General features: G+C 42.3%; 1 protein-coding gene and 1 long non-coding RNA gene across 3 annotated transcripts in view; both read left to right on the top strand.

The window, feature by feature from the left end:
• The window catches only part of LOC132955552 (uncharacterized), a 735,720-nt gene that overhangs the window by 713,102 nt on the left and 6,153 nt on the right, over positions 1 to 16,465 (top strand). The gene's annotated exons all lie outside the window — the stretch shown is intronic.
• The window catches only part of tbkbp1 (TBK1 binding protein 1), a 77,255-nt gene that overhangs the window by 54,637 nt on the left and 6,153 nt on the right, over positions 1 to 16,465 (top strand). Inside the window, exons 7-9 of the mRNA XM_061028418.1 lie at positions 1,637 to 1,698; positions 12,082 to 12,197; positions 15,265 to 16,052. Coding sequence (XP_060884401.1) covers positions 1,637 to 1,698; positions 12,082 to 12,197; positions 15,265 to 16,052 — 966 coding nt within the window. The remainder of the gene's footprint in view (positions 1 to 1,636; positions 1,699 to 12,081; positions 12,198 to 15,264; positions 16,053 to 16,465) is intronic.

The following is a 16,465-nucleotide window of genomic DNA, read 5'->3' as shown; positions in this document are numbered from 1 at the left end:
CATGGATGTCTTCGGTGGGACATAAATCCCTGACCTTGACAGTTTTAGTCAAAGCTTCAGGCGATGGGCTTTGCAGAGAGTAAAGATCCCAACACACGGTCAGGACACGGCGAGCTGCTGCGGTCAGAGTTTCTGACTGATAACGACAGTTCTCTTTAATGACTGAGCACTCGATCTAACACCGAAAGAAAACACTTTGACACTTCCTGCATGGGAACAGTTAATGTTTATGACACCTGAAGAAACTAAGAAGCTACAGGTTAGCTTAGCTTAGCACAAAGACTGGAAAAAGAGGGGCTTACAGATCACACAAGGGTTGAGCGATAGAAACTAAAAATCATATCTCAGTATTTCTTAGCTGAATGTTGATACAAGGAATATATTTTGATATTTTTTATCTGTAAAGAAAAAACAAAAAGAAAGTCAGTTCTAACTGCCAGCGCTAACAGTGTTGGAGTTGACGGACAGGGGCCGCCGCCGCCGCCGCCGCCGCCGCACACTACAGCTCCATTCGCTGCCATTTTAGTCAAAGCTCTTGTTTCCACAGTGAGCACCGCCGCAGTCCGTCTCCAGAGCGTGCCAGCAGTGCCACTACACTCTGCTCCGTTTCCAATTTCAATTTTTTTGTCAATTTTCGACGGCGCTACAAGCTGGACAGAATATAACAACCCGGACAGGAAGTCAGACAAGGAAAACGCACAGAGGGTCTGGACAATTTCAAAATAAAACCAAATATACAGACTCACGATCGTATTTTCAAAACAATCAACATTAAGTAAAAAAAAACAAAAAAACAAAAAAAACACCAAATGAACAACAAAGTAACTTCAGAAAGACAAATCAACATGTTGTTCCATCGTCTTTTTGTCTATTCCCGCGTCATCCTGTAGCGCTCCTTTAATGTGTGATCATCTGCTCATGGCTGCTCTAACGCTCAAGGACCCAGTGGGGCAGGGCGCGCGACGTCCGACAGAGCAAAACCGCAGCGCACGCAGGACGAGGTGGAAATTGGCAGTAAGTCGAATCCACATGGGCCAAAATGCCAAATGTCAAGCAGATGTTTTTATTAACAGCTGGATGTTAAATACAATTAAAAACATAAACAATGCTCCTTAAATCAAATAAATAATGTCACTTTCCGTTTTCAGTTTGTGGGTTTGGCTCAGAGAGGGAGAGAGGCGGAGCAGGATGAGGAGGGGCAGACAGGGAGAGGAGAAATAGGTGAAATGTATAACCCTATTGTGACAACAGAAACTATATCGATGTCAGCTAACAAAAAACTTAACATGTCCTGAAGTTTCTCACAGAGTATCTTCTGCCTTAAAGCCACATCACAGCATCTCGTTACTCGCTTTAACAAGTTTAAAAAAGCTCAGTTACTCCCTTTGTCAGAGTAATGTTGCTTCAGCTACGCCCACAAAGCTTTTTTTTAAAAAGTCCACAAATACACAAGAACACACAAACAGTGTCTGAATAATAACTCTCAACGACCAGGAGTCGTCTCCTCCCCGGCTTCTTTCTTCCTGTCGGTGTTAACTTCAAACATGTTGTCTCGATGGGTTTCTGCTGTCAGATTTTTGTCCAATATCCCACCAGCACCTGCATGCTAATCTAATTTCACGCTCTACTTCTGCAGGAAATGACTTCTCCGTGCAAGCAGTGTGATGTGGAGTGGATAAAGAAGGTGGGAGACGAGCAGTAAGTGACCGCAGCCGATCTCTGGGTAGAGGGAGGGAGGGAGGAAGGAAGGAAGGAAGGAAGGAGAGGAGAATCTAAGGGAGTTATATCAGGAAGGAGAAGTGTTGATTTTGGAGTAAAGGAAGAGTGAGAGGATGAGAAAACGAGCGGTAATGTGAACAAACAGCCACAGCTCGTCTGTATCTTCATCCTCCTGCTGTGATGCTCTCAGGCCGACCTCCAGAGGCCTCATTAGAAACAAGGCGAGCGCTACATGGCGTACTATTCTTTATGCTGCATTTATACCATATAGGACCCGGGGTCGTATATATATACAGTAGTAGCCCAGGTCCACTGACGCCTGGTTTAGTGCTCAAAACCAGTTTCAGAGAGCTTCTCACTAGCGCTCATTGTTGCTAGGTTACGATTGCTAATCTCCAGTTCCCTCGGTAATGACCACCATACCATATTTTAAAAAAGCTCTGCGTGCTCAATATTTGTTTTTACATCACCAAGAAAACATGAAAACAACTTCAACCGTCTTGAAATGAGACGTAATATCTGAATAGTACAGATAATTTTAATGCATACAACGAGTAAATTCTAGGTCGCGCCATTGGCAGACATTTTGTTTACTGTAAGGAATGTAGTCCTTTTTATGGTGTTTTTAAATCTTAATAATAACACATTTTATAGAGTCACATTAAAGGCTTTATATGTGATTTTTTGATCCAGCAGATGTCGCCCTTGAGCACCAGCATGAAACCAAAACAACTCGCGCTGCATTGTTGTGTTAGCATGCTAATGCTAGGGATCTTTATGATGCTCGTATCTTCACACTGCATGTAAATTTACCTGAAATGAGCGTGATCTAGAAACACAGTTAAGCAGTGAGTACAGTATGTTATTCTTCTTTTCTCTAGTCCCTCAATTAAACAACTTTTATACACGAGGGGAGGAGTCAGCCGGCCGTCCGGGCGATGTAAACAAACTGAAGATAGGACTCTGAAAACTCTGAAAACATCACAGACAGTGGGACTCGGGTGTTACACCCATTGTAGACAGTCATGACTCACAGAGTTATTTTCAGAGGAGATACTTGATTTATACATTTAAGTGTGAAAAATCACATATAAAGCCTTTAAAGGGACAGGGGCGCCAGATAGCCTAGCGGTTATGTCGCGCGCCCCGATGTACAAAGGCTACAGTCCTCGTCGCTGTGGATTCAAATCTGATCTCAGCCCTTTGCTGCATCTCGTCCCCAACTCTCTCCTCCCAACTTTCCCGTCTCTCTTCAGCTGTCCTATCCATCAGGTAGGACCCCCTAACCAAAGGTAAAAAAAAAAAAAAAAAAAAGGCCTGAATAATATGTTGGTACTCACAACAACATCAGCAAATTAAAGCAGTTTGAAAAGTTTTTTAAGTGATTTAAATTGTGGCAGGTCGGTTCAATCTGGGATGTGTTCGAGGTCCAGCGGGATCGGGTTCAACGCTTGGTCCTGAGGGATGGTGAGGTAGTTGGTGTCCTGGTTGTGGGAGGGTTTTGAAGGTAAGGAGAGGGACTTGGACCTGGGAGCCAGTGGAGGTCCAAGAGGACGGGGGTCATGTGAAAAACTACAGTATGATGTCATGATAGTGTGTCCCATTCCTCCTCTTTTTATACGATCTCAGCTCCTTACTGACTCACTCGCTGCAAACCTGACAGCATTAAAGTCTAAGAGGGTTCAGTGTTAGGCTTTAGGGTGGAGGTTGAGCCTTTTTTTTTAGATGGCTTTAAGTTTGTCTTGATGAATCTGAGCAGTAGGGGGCAGTGTAGGCACAGTGTAGGAAGCCTCCTTGGTCATTTCCTCAAGCCTCGTGTGTTTTATTGGACATCTCTTTGCGCTCTCTCTTATTTTTTAACAATTAGAACTCCACCAAAAAGATTTTAAAAAAAGATCATCCAGGCTGCCGTGTTTCCACTCATTCCTTTAGCCGGTGACAGAAACGTTTTTTAATTTGTGCACAAAGCAGAACTACAGAAAGCTGCTTCTTTTTCATGTCCTCCTCTGATACCTGAAGCACTGCATGACTGCTTAGAAAGAAGGTAAGAAGAAAACCACAGCAGGTTGGGCAGCCGACTCCCACACAGTGAAACCCCAAAAGTGTTTCGATGGGGAGCAAACTGAAAGTAAACAGAGCAGCAAGCGGAAGAAGAGGAAGAAGAAGAATTAGAAGAAGAGATGTTACTGAGCGGGTGCGGGCTTTAGGTGACGATGCCTGCTGCTTTTTTCCAACCCTCGGTCACCTTTTGGTTTTACTCACCAATATCACCTCACTCCCACTGACAAAAGAGTTGACTCTGTTTCCTGCTGCTTTTTCTTGTAATTGGCTCCTTTAGTGTAAACTGCACAGATTGATAAGGAAGATGGTTTTTTTTTAAATTCTCTTTCACTGAATGTGCTGTGTGGAGAATATTTAACATGCACTCAGCACATTGTAGTCTTGAGGAGAGAGAGGAGTGTGTGAGGGGAAATCTGTGGTAACAAAGCTTCTCCAGAGAAATAAAATAGAAGATGCCAGCGATTGAAAAAGCCTAAAATATATCGTACAAATATCTAAAGTCAGAGCTGTTTAATTTTGATGCTAATTTTCTTTTCTTGGACGTGAATTTTAAAAATTATTATTGAACTTTGATCTTTTGTCAAATTTCTGTTCATGTCCAAACCCTGCTCTCATGGTAAGACACCCTGAGCAGCAGCATGGTGGATGTATGTCGCTATATAAACTGGCGGCCCGTGGGCCACATCCGGGCCCCCAGATGCTTCCCATACGGCCCCTAAAATATAAACTAGTTCAGAAAATGTAAGGAGGAAGAAAATGTTTTGATATTTAAGGCATTAAAGCTATAAAAGCAACAACAAAGCAAGTGAGTATAAATGTCGCTTTGCAAATCTTATAAAATGTTGAAATATTTAAACATATTTTAAAGTCCGGCACCCACAGTGTCTGTCAAGAAACAAAAGCTGGCCCTTGTACAAATCTAGTTGATGACCCCTGCTCTATAATGACGTCCTTCCATGACCTTTGCACCCTGATGAAGGCTCTGCCACACTAACTTCATCTGTAGCCTTGAATTAATAAAAGGTCTTTTTTAACTTTTCTAACGGATCAAAGTGACTTTGAGATCTTTTTTTTTTTTTGTTTGCCTACCTGCGTCACTCAGGCGATAAACACATCTAAGCCTACTGTTTCCTGAGCGGAGGAAAAGGGAAGCTGCTTATTTAAAAGAGGGAGAGTCAGATTAGAAGTGTTGTATCAGGTTCTTATCAGGAGTTAGTGCTTCCCCTCTTTCTGTCACCATGTCAGACGTTATTTCCCTTTTTCTCTTCACTTCATCATAAACTGAAATTCATTGGTATGATCACACATTTTATTTAACTGCATTGGTTGTTTCCTCTTTAATCCACTGACCTCTGAGAGTATGCTCTGACGCAGTGACTTCATGAGTAGGAATACAGGACTGTTGAATGTCGGACGTAGAGCTAGAGTTACCAGAGTTTCAAACTTTGATTTGATTCTGGTAAAAATGTATCGCCCTGTTTCAATACCAAGTCAGCAAAAATCGTTTTTGTTTGTCGTTTTCATTACAAGTACTCCAGCACATTGTCAAAACTGCAAAAATATGTTGGCACATTTTGAGACAAAAAGGAATTTAGAGCACTCACACTAGTTAAACAAACTGGACTGTGGGGGTTAAACGTGCTCAGATGTGTGAGTGCGCCCTTTAAGGTTTTTCTAAGCTTTGGTACTTTTACTATCGATCATTGTAATAGTGAGGGTTGTATCCTTTTAAAACACTTGGTATTGAAAAGTATTAAAAACGTTGACAAACTTAGAGTGACGGCAAGGTGAAATATTCAGAAATAAATCCCTCACTTTAAGCACTATCTTTAAAGTAGAAAAGCGTCTTACCGATACATACAGAAGTCACAGTTTGTAGATTATTTCTTCAACTAGTTCCTCCAAACAGAGATCGCTCTGAGGAACATTTACTGAAGCATATTAACTCAGTTTTGATAAATACTTTCATAAGTCCACCATCTGTTGAAATTCCTTTTCCTGACTGAGTTTTTGTCAGATAACATAACAAAAAAAAAATCCAGATTTCTTTACTAAGAAAGTTTTGTCCCATGTGGCATTTTGTTGTTTGGGACAAAGTTTTTCTATTTTTGCTGTTTCAAAACAAACTAAGTTGTCGCATGTTGTTGCTGGCTTTTTTTTTTTTGGATATGTAACTGTTTTCTTTTTTTTTCTTTTAATTGTGTCCCCGCTTTCATGCTGTGAGCTCGACGTCACTGTAAATGAGGGAAACCTCAGTGTCTTTCATGTTAAAATAAAGGTTTTGAATTATGAGATGTTATCTGGCTAACGCTGAAGTCCTGATTGGTTCATTACTCACACCTGGACTCTGGTTTATGTGAGACGTCTGACTGAAGAGCATTTCTACTTACTTCTACAGAATAAAATGAGACTTTGTGTTTGCAGTTTGATCTGTTAAAAAGTTGATTTGTTTTTCTTATAATACACATTTGAATCATGATTTTAGTCCACACATAAATCATCCACTTCCTCCACTTGTCTTTTTCTAAAAAGATGAAGGAAACCAAACTAGTAGCTTTGCTGTGGGTTTCACTTTTTCCAGTTTTGAAAAGCCAAACTGTCAGCTCCCCCAGCTTGTGTAAGACTTTCTGCCACCCATCACATATTTTTGTACATTTTCGATTGCCTCACTCGTCACTATCGATATGCAAATACGCTGCCCTCGCCGACCACAGGCCACCGCGATGAAGACGCTGGCAGAACAACAACAACACCCTCACCTCCCCGCTGCCGAGCCACTGACTAATCCTGTTCAGCTTTCAGAAAGTGAGAGCTGTTTCCAATAAATCACGACATGCTGAAGCTTATATGAAGTGGACTTCACAATTCTTTATTTAGTCAAAGATAAGTCGACAGTTAAGGCTTTTAAATCCACAGAATGAAGCTTCAGTACATTTTATTTTTGTTTAGTTTTTGTCATTTAGAGTAACAATATGTGACTTAAAAAAGCAGTTTTCAAATCTCGATTTTATAGCAAAATTATATTCAACAGGGAGATCCTCCAACGTCCACATCGCGGCTCGATCTCCTGTTTACTGCACATGTAACTTCTCAAGAAAAGTGCGTACGGCTTTAAGGCACGTAGTTCACACAGCAGCCTTCAGGTGTAAAACGAAGCCAGTTAGCCGTCTCTGTCTCTGCACCGTTTGATACGACGGCTGAGGCTAAGAAGCTATACCAAGAAAAGAAAAGAGAGAGAGAACGAGGAGGAAGCAGAGTGTTCATCCCTGCAGATATTCTAAGTCAGGGATGGGCAACTATCTTAAGATCGGGAATTCTCCCTCTGGCCATTGAAGTCGGTCTAAAACAGACTTTTTGTGAGATGTGTGAGTTGGACAAAGTGGAAGCTAAGTCCCATTTTCTTTTGCATTGTACAAAATATGATGATTTGAAATAGCTCATCAAAAAACCTGAAATATTGGAGTGAGCAGTTCGATGTGTTTAAGCTTTCTAATTTTGTCCAAAAAGCTTGGAAAAGAAGACAAAATATTCTGTTTAATTAGTTTGTCTTACTTTTTATTTTCTCTTTTTGTTTTGTGACGATGAATAGACCGACTCTGCTCTCTGATCCTCATCATGTTAGCCCATGCGGGGTGGAACCTTCAAACTTCTCCACCCTCTGTCTGTAAGATGCACGTTGTCTCAGATGGAGAGGAGAAACAGCACTCTGTGTTACTGCTTTAACAGATCGTTCATTAGTTTGCAGTTTGATCATTAAAATGTATTTTTCCTGTCTCAGACTTTCATTGAGAGTCAGACTCGGTCTAGACGACGTAAAGCCTCCCTGTAGAAACACTTTGAGCTGAATGTTTGCTGCTCTGTGTCTTGGTGGTGTGAGAACTGTTTGACACCTCTACGCTCAGCTGAAATTGCGCTGAGTAGTTTTTCTGAAGTATGGACTGCAGAGTGTGAAAAGCCCCCAACACTTAACACCCACCCACACCCACACCCAACCCAGAAACGCAGAGAAGAAGTTCAGTTGGTTCATTTCTTTTATGAACGTCCTTTTTACAGTAAACACCACCTCACAGTGACAGGCTTTAAGATCATTCATAACCATGCTGTCCCCCTGAGGCCGCTTCTTTAATGGGACTGCAGGGGCGTGTCCAGACTTTTCTGACTGGGGGGGTGACCCAATCGGGGCAGGGGTGGCATAAAGTTTGCATGCACACCTGATGAAAGAATTAAAAAGGACTAAAAAAAAAAAGACCAATGTACCAAAAATAATTTTTTTACCAATGTGACTGAAACATAGTTAGTCCATTGCAGGTTCGGCATTATGCAAGAGTTTGAAAGCACATTTTTTATGGACTCATTCCCTTCTTACACCCCTGTCTTGTGAAATGTGCAAAGTACTGATTTTCAATTTAAAGGCTTTATGTGCAATTTTTCACACTTAAATGTAATAGAAATCAAGTTTATCCTCTGAAAATAGGATTTTGGGTGGGGCCAACCAAATTTTTCATGCGGGGGCCCTGGCCCCTAGCTTATGATGTATGCCGCAGCCAGCCAGTAGGGGGAGCAACACATGTTTTGGCTTCCCTTTTTTTTTGGAGCTGTCATGTCGTTCATCTTTTATTCACAGCACAAACAAAGAGGAGTTAGATCTCTCAGGCAGATGCAGTGACAGTTCTCCTCAGTGATCTGATCTGGGGTCAGATATCAGCCCACACTCTCTCTCTTTACATTATCTCGATTTCAGTGTCACAAAGCTCTCATCAATGCTGCACCGGCTTCATCACACCCCTCCTACGCACCGCAAGTCTTTACAGTACCTGCACGCTGCCTGCTACACACATCAAGCAACACCCCAAAAAAAATACATGCAACACGATGCTGACAAAGTATTTTTAGGCTCAACACAAACAAGAGAACTGATTTTTCTCACACTTTAAGAAAGAGGCAACAGTTGTGTTTCTGAGTTCACACATCTGCTCTAAGACATAGAGGTGTTACTGTACGACCCGCGGCCTCTGACACAGATTATCAAAACACAAATAACAAACGTGAATAGTGAGACGGTGTATGTGTGAAAAAGGAAGAGCTGCATGAATCTAGAAGTGTCCCTTAATTCAGTTTAAGCTTAGAGAGAAAGAAGACTCTCACACACAGATGAGAGTAACCGGAGAATAGCGAGGGGAACAAAATGCGAGCTCTGACCACCATGCCAGTAAGTCACCTTATTACTCGTCCTTCTTAATGGTTCTGCAGGTTGTTTTTTTTTTACAAAAAGCCACACATAGGAGTGCCTCCATTTCTAGTAAAGATGACCTTAAGTCTGCACCACAAAGGAGGATGTTGTATTTAAAAAAAAGAAAAGGTGGGGGATGTAAGGGGGGTTTGATACCCCCACTCTCTCTGAGTCAGAAAAAACAAGGTGGGCCCGCTTCAAAAGGCCGAAACAGTGGAAGCTATGAGTAATTCTCAGCTTTTTGGGAAATTCCTATAACTTCCTTTAAATAGTGTCCGAAGCTGTTTGTTACACAATGTTGATAAATCTGTTTTTTTAAAGTGTTTGTAAAAGCGACACATTGTGGAAGTTTTGCAGTGTGTGTGTGTTTAAAAAGAGTGATGATGTGCAGAGGTGCAGACTAGATCAGATTTAGAGACGTTTAAAATGAGTGTTCATCTTCATTAGGGAGCGGGCAAACACAGCGGTGCGATGACTCAGTGGAGTTAGTGTGTGAGGCTGCTGCTTAACGTATTTGATATTATTAGTCAGTGTGTTTTATCGCCGTGCCGGGAGGCTGCAGGGTCCGTCTCTTTACTTCTTCTTTTTTTTTTTTTTGGTGCTGCGTGGCGTCGTAGTGGACGTTTAGATCTTTTTCTCTTTGTCATAATAAAACTGTATTTGTACATCACCTTCATACAACAAAGTTTACAACTATGCAAACACGATTAAATGAAAATGAGACATTTGAAGACAGCGTGGGTTATACAGAGTGTGTGAGGGAGAAACATGTGTTGGTTAAGATATAAATATACGATCACAGTGAATGATTTCATCTGATTTCAAACCTTTATTTAATTCAGATTCTTTATTGTCCCGCAGCAGGAGACAACAAACACAAGGATAACATCTGCAAATCAACGACGTAAAAACACACAAAAAATATAAAACAATACAAAACATGGCGACAAAATCAGTCAAGAGCTCAGACCAAAAATCAGGAATTCCTTCCAATTTAGTAAAGTGAAAAGTGGAGGTGTGCACATTGGAGATTGTGGAGTCTGTGGGGGCCCAAGGCAAGAAAATTCACATGGGGCCCCTCCAAACAGCGTTCATCCCCATGATGTTGTAAAAAAAAAAAATCAAAAAAATGTTTGCAGAAGTTATGCATTAAAGTGTCTCTCCTCCCTAAAGAGGACTACACACGCATCATAAAGTCTGACTATTATATGAAATATCCCCTTTAGGGAGATTTCCCACGGTCATTGCAAACGTTGCACATCAGCAGAAGCATATGTGTTGTGAGTCATTATTTTATCTGACGCCATCTTTTTAAGACGGGTCCAGTTCAATTGACTTAACAGTTACGGTTTGGTTGGTGTTGTTTTTTGAAGATCTAACAATCAGCAACTCCTGCAAAATATTTTTCATCTGCTGCTTTTCTTATCAGGTGTTTGTTCCAACGTTTGTCCTCATGAGGGAAATTTATTCTTTATCTTTAATGAAGTATTAAAGGCATGCTACTCTCCTGTAACCTTCTTCAAAAATACAATATTCATTTTCTAGTGCACTTCACACAAAGTTCAGAACAACATTTTCTAAACATGTTGAAAAAAACAAGCTGTAGAAAGCTAGAAAAAAGTATTTTAAGAAAAGAGATATAAATGAAGGAAAAGAGGGCGAGGTCAACGGGTGCTTAAAGGTTTCAGCCATGTTGTGATTTGGTGCTTAACTTAAAGGAGACATATTATTAAAAATCCACCTTTACAGTGTTTTAGAACATGTATCTGGGTAACCTGAGAGTCTACTGACCCACAAAATGTGAAATAAATCCATCCAGTCCTTTGTTTGTGGTCTGCATAAGTCTTACAACACAGAGAAAAATGCTTCGTTTCAAATGTGCTCTCCTTGTGATGTCACAGTGGGAAAATTATTCTTTATGGGGAACTTTGCCTCCGGGCTTTAGTGCAAAATAAATATCCAACTTGTGTACATGAAAAAATAAGACAGTACACAGGACAGGTAACAGGAAATACAAATCAAGTAGAGCATGAAATTGCACACAAAAAAAACTGCAAGATCATCAAATCACAAGATCGTTTGCAATAAATCACAAAAGGCTAAAAAGGATTTAAACATATAATAAAAAGTAACACGATTAAAATACTGACGCACACAAACACATCAAGTGTACTTGATAAGTTATTTCCCCGCTCTTAAAGCTGCAAATGTTTAGTTGCTAACCAAACTCGCTCTCCTGCATAAACAAGACGTTACTAAGACTGGCACGATGAACCTCCGGTTATCTTTTTTATCAGGTTTGGTTTGAAGTCTCACCTAACCTGTCTTATTTCACACCGTCTGTGCAGGAATGACTACGTTTCAGATCAGCACTGAGGAGTTTATAAAAAATTGGTTTGGCATTTAAGATAAGCGTTGTTATCAGATCTTTGAGGGTAGTTTGCATGCAGTGACTAACCGTATAGTGACATGTCTCTATCTGAATACAGAGCTCAGCAGTAATGCAGCCTACGCTATATCTGGATGTCTAATGTACTGTAAAACACCTCTCTTCATCCCACCTAAACTTAAAAGAGAGATGGTTTCTCATATCTTCTTTTTAGATGATGATTGCATGGCAGTTATCTGTGATGTGGGATTACAGCTGGTTGCCATGGCGACAGGACGGTAAAGCATGTAAAGCGGACCTCTCGTGTTTACGCTTCTGGAAATAGAGCTGCTCTGTCAGCGCGGCCCCAGAGAGAGAGAGAGAGAGAGAGAGAGAGAGAGAGAGAGAGAGTCATGACACATCCTGCATGAAATGGTGTGATTGATTTCATGCTCTCCAGTTATGCGCTGTGACATGCACTCAAAGGAAAAAAAAAAAAGGCCTCTCAATTAGCCGTCCTGATCCGCGAGGCAGCAGAGCTCATGTAGTTTCATACATCTTAAAGAAAGCATTTTTTAACGTTTTTAGCATCATTAACGTCCTACTGATTGTCCACTTTATGATGCTTAGAGGCTTTGTATTAACGTCCCTCTCACATTGATCTGTTGTGACGTCATGACATCGTTTGCCTTTCCTCCTGCAGGGTGAACTTGGCTCTGGCCTACACGGAGCTGACAGAGGAGCTGGGACGCCTCCAGGCTCTGAGCTCCAAGCAGACGGAGATCCTGAGGAAGGCTTCACAGGAGCAGGCCAGTCCAGGTTAGCAACTACAGGAACCGTGTTTATAAAAAGAATCATCCCTCAACACTTATTGTCAAAAGTCCCATCGACGTCACTCTACTGTCACAGTCTGAACTAACTGTGGTTTCTTATATTCGTCATATCAACACAACTTAATGCATGAAATCCTGATTTGTAAAAGGGACCATGTTGCCTTTTGATGCATTGTAGCGGAGGTAGCTTGTGTGCAGGGGGCGTGACTCACTTTGACCGTAACACAGGGAAGGTTGCGGACGTAACCAGGAGGATAAAAATCAAACTATGAATGAATCAAAGTTATTTGTTCTTTTAGAAAGAGGTGTTTTCCTTCTAATCACAGAAAAGACGTGGAAAGCCTATCTGTGGTTTCCGAGTTCACCCAGTCTGAGACCAAGACAAGGCCGAGTAAAAATGCTTTAGATTCTGAGACCTTCAAAAAGTGACCGATTTCGAGTACCACAAGACTAGAAAACATCAGTAAGAAATGCAACACATATCACAGTAACACTGCAGAGCACTTCATTACACACTCAATCGAGACTGTATTATGAAAGTCAAAAGCAGTGATATAAACTCACCAGTGGTTACAGAGTTTAGTATCTTTCAGCAGATTTTTGTTTTTAAAGCTGTGGATAGATTTGGAGCTCTTAACGTCATCTGGTCGAGAGTTCACCGAGTCGTGGCCTCCACGGAGAACGCTGACCGCCCGAAGGCAGTGTGACAAAGAATCAAAACACAATATTAAGTCTTCCAAAGTAGCTCACAGTTTATACACTCAGAGTGTCTCCGATGTGTTCTTCAGTCCTGTGTTTGATTTGAGTCTTACCTCTGATCAAATCTAAAATTAGGATATTACATCATATTTAAAATAGTAATGTAAACTTATTTTATGGCATGAAAAGAAAAGCTTACAATGGTCATTTTTTTTTGGACAAAAGTAAAAGAAAGGAACCAAAACGCAGAAGACGACACAGCAGAAGCAACACCTTCTCTTCCTGCATGTACACACACACGCACAGCAGAAGCCTCACCACTGCACCTCCTAGCCTTCACAAACCAAAGAGCCTCACATGCACTTCCTTTTCTGAGCTGGAGATGTAACAAACTGAAACACTCGGCTGCACGAATCAATGAACAACTGAGCCTGACGACGCAAACACAGAAAAGCTAAATTAAAAAAAGCCTCTTCCCCGGGGTCGTGTTATGTCACATTTATCTCTAAATGTGACTTTAACGGCTCCTCTGTGTAATTAGAGTCATGACGGTTGGAAGTGAGTTGATTGCCTCGTGGCTATCTTTAACAACAAAACAAATACTTTCAGTGGATTGTTGAAAAGAAAACGGGAGACGGGAATTAATCTGCAGTCATAAAATAGTCTCCCGGGTGTTATTCAGGAAAGAATAAGCACAAACTAAATGTTCTTCTTTGACTGTTTTCTTTTAATATAGAGGCTGAAAAAGCACTTCAGAGCACAAACGGCCCCCCCCCCCCTTTTTAACACCTCGACAAAACGGGCCGTGAATGATGTTTCCTCTTTGATATGGAGAGTGGAGCTGAAGCGGTGTCTGACTCATCAACATATCTTGTAATTACGCAAACAGTACCTAATGTACCCGTGCAGATCTCAATCTTTTAAAAAAAAATGAAAACAGAGAGGAACATTCATTATCTCATCATGCTGACACATCTGGAGAGGGATTTGTTTTGGTTAAAAGTACCGCAAAAACCCTCTTCTGATAAAAAAATCAATAGGATCAGTTTTTTTTAATGTCAAATACCAAAAAAGAAGAATGTGTCATTTTGTAGAATAATACGACTGACATTTTCTTCTGCGAGGAAATGTCAGCAGCTAGATTGATGTGGCCACTTATTGTTGTCCCTTCCCTTTAAACTACATGAACAGCTGAAAATGAGAATGCCACGACAAGACAGAAGAGTGTAAATCTAGCTGCCAGTTAGCTCTCCAGTTTGCAGGATTGAAGTCATGGCTCTGCAGACAAATCAGGTTGTTTTAATCCAAACTGGTAAATCAACTCTTGCTCTGGTTTTGTGCATCAGGCCTGTTGACTGTATAAAAATATGGACAACACGTCTTTTCAGGTTTTTCAGAACTACCTCCAGCTCCATTAGGGCTGACCGATATGGGATTTTTGGGACCGATGTCGATATAAGTAAAAAATCAGATACCGATATATCAGCCTGGATCTTTCTTTGATCTGTAGAGATAGCTCTTGACACACACATTTATTGCGTTTATCCCATAAATGCAGTTATGAAGCACTTGTGGAAAAGGTATAACGAAGGCAAGATGGTGACTCAACTGGAAAGTAACTGTGCATGTACGTGCGTCACAGCTTGGCACTCTGGAGAGCTTGTTTTTCAAAAGATTTTTTTGGGGCCTTTATTGGAGAGACAGGATAGTGGATAGAGTCATAAATCCAAGAGAGAGAGAGAGTGGGGAATGACATGCGAGAAAAGGAGCCACGAGTCGGATTTGAACCTGGGCCGCCCGCCCGTCGCCCCGGAGGACTACAGCCTCCGTAAACGGGGCGTGCGCACTAACCACTGTGCCACCTGCTCCAGTGATGATGCTTGTTGCACAATCTGCTCCTGACAGTCAGACAGAGAACTGGTAGTGAAATACAATGAAATTAAAAGCTATTTGATTGGTGAATAAATCGAGTAATATCGCTGCATATCTGTGATAAATTAGCCGATACTGATATCCACTTGATAAGCTAATATCAGCCGATATTATCAGCTGGCCAATTAATCGGTCGGGCTCTTATCTCCACATCTTCCAAAAAATAAAAATCAACTTGAATTAACGATGACAGTTATTGATATGAAATATTAAGTAGTAAATAATAAGAATAATAAGAAGGACAAAGAAAGGAAATTATAAAACACACTTAGTCAGGTGGTAAGGCCCGCAATCAGATTAAGTGTGTCATAAAAAGGCGCCATTCTTCAAAGGACCTCTGACATCCTGACACTCATTGGATTGTTTTGTCTTGTTTTCTGTGACTGAATTAGGAGTAACATTTTTTTCCCCTGTTTCCTCAGTCCAGCGTCACTCGCCCATCCACCACCAGCGTCACTCTCCGGTGTCTCAGCGCCACTCGCCCATCTCACAGCGCCACTCTCCTGTCCCACCCCAACCGCACCACTCCCCGATTCAACCGAGACGCTCCCCGTCGCTGCAGCGCCTCTCCCCGGACATGCACCGCCGCTCCCCCCTGCTGGACATCAACAACGGGCCGGCCTCGTACTCCTGCCGACCGCCCAGCCAGCACCTGAGGGCCAGCTTCCAAGGCCGCCGCAGTTACTCGGAGGTCGCCGACCCCTCTGCCTACCAGTGCCCGCCCCGCTTCTCTCTGGACCCCGTCTCCACCCTGCCTAAGCCTCGCCCTTACATCGACGGCTACTCAAAACAGCCGACGCAGCACATGGGCTCTCCTCATGGCGGACTGCAGCACAGAGGCTCGCCGTCCTCCCACCAAGGAGGCGGAGGAGGAGACGGGGGCCACGGGGAAAGCTCCATGCGCCACTCCAGGGAAATGCCATTCCCGCTCTCTGAGGTAGCCCACCTGCATTTTGAACCCCCTCCTCCTTCCACACCGGCCCCCCAGCCCCCACAGTCCTCAGAAGACGAGGAGGAGTGGACCTGCCCGCATCCCATCAGCCCACCGCGGACACTGGGCGTGCTGTCTTCTGCGGTGCCCAGTGGTGTCATGAGAGGCCCGGCGTCCTGCTCGGCCTTCCCCATCCCTCAGCGGTCCAACACGCTCAGCTGCCACCCGCAGCCCGGGTACTTGTCAGCGGAGCACGCTCAGTCCTGGCCTTCTATCAATGTGAGTCAAAACAATGTGCTGAACCAAAATGCTTTTATACTTTTAAAGGGAAAGTTCAGGCTGTTTTTTTGAAGTGGGATTGTGTGAGGGACGTAAGGGACAGGACAACATGGAGGCCTGAACCGTGGAGGCCTGAACCGTCCGACGAGCAGGAGTTATATGAGCAATCCAGGAGTTCAATTTCCCCCAGATTCATCTATGAAGTCTCATTTTGAAATTTGGTTAAACACACATTAATCCCCATTTTGTGTTTAGGTCAAAAACCTTATTTTAACAAGAACTAGAAGAACACATGAAGTTAACACATAGGACCCTCAGATAGAGATCTGTTATCAAGATAAGTTCCAGTTCAAACAATTGAGTGTATTTACTTAATTTAACCCAATAGAGCGCCACAGTCCTAAAACCCAGAA

Source organism: Labrus mixtus, chromosome 21 (genome assembly GCF_963584025.1).
Source record: "Labrus mixtus chromosome 21, fLabMix1.1, whole genome shotgun sequence".
In the NCBI taxonomy this organism is placed as follows: domain Eukaryota; kingdom Metazoa; phylum Chordata; class Actinopteri; order Labriformes; family Labridae; genus Labrus; species Labrus mixtus.
The sequence above is the reverse complement of the archived record's forward strand: the minus strand, read 5'-3'. Positions and strand labels throughout refer to the sequence as shown.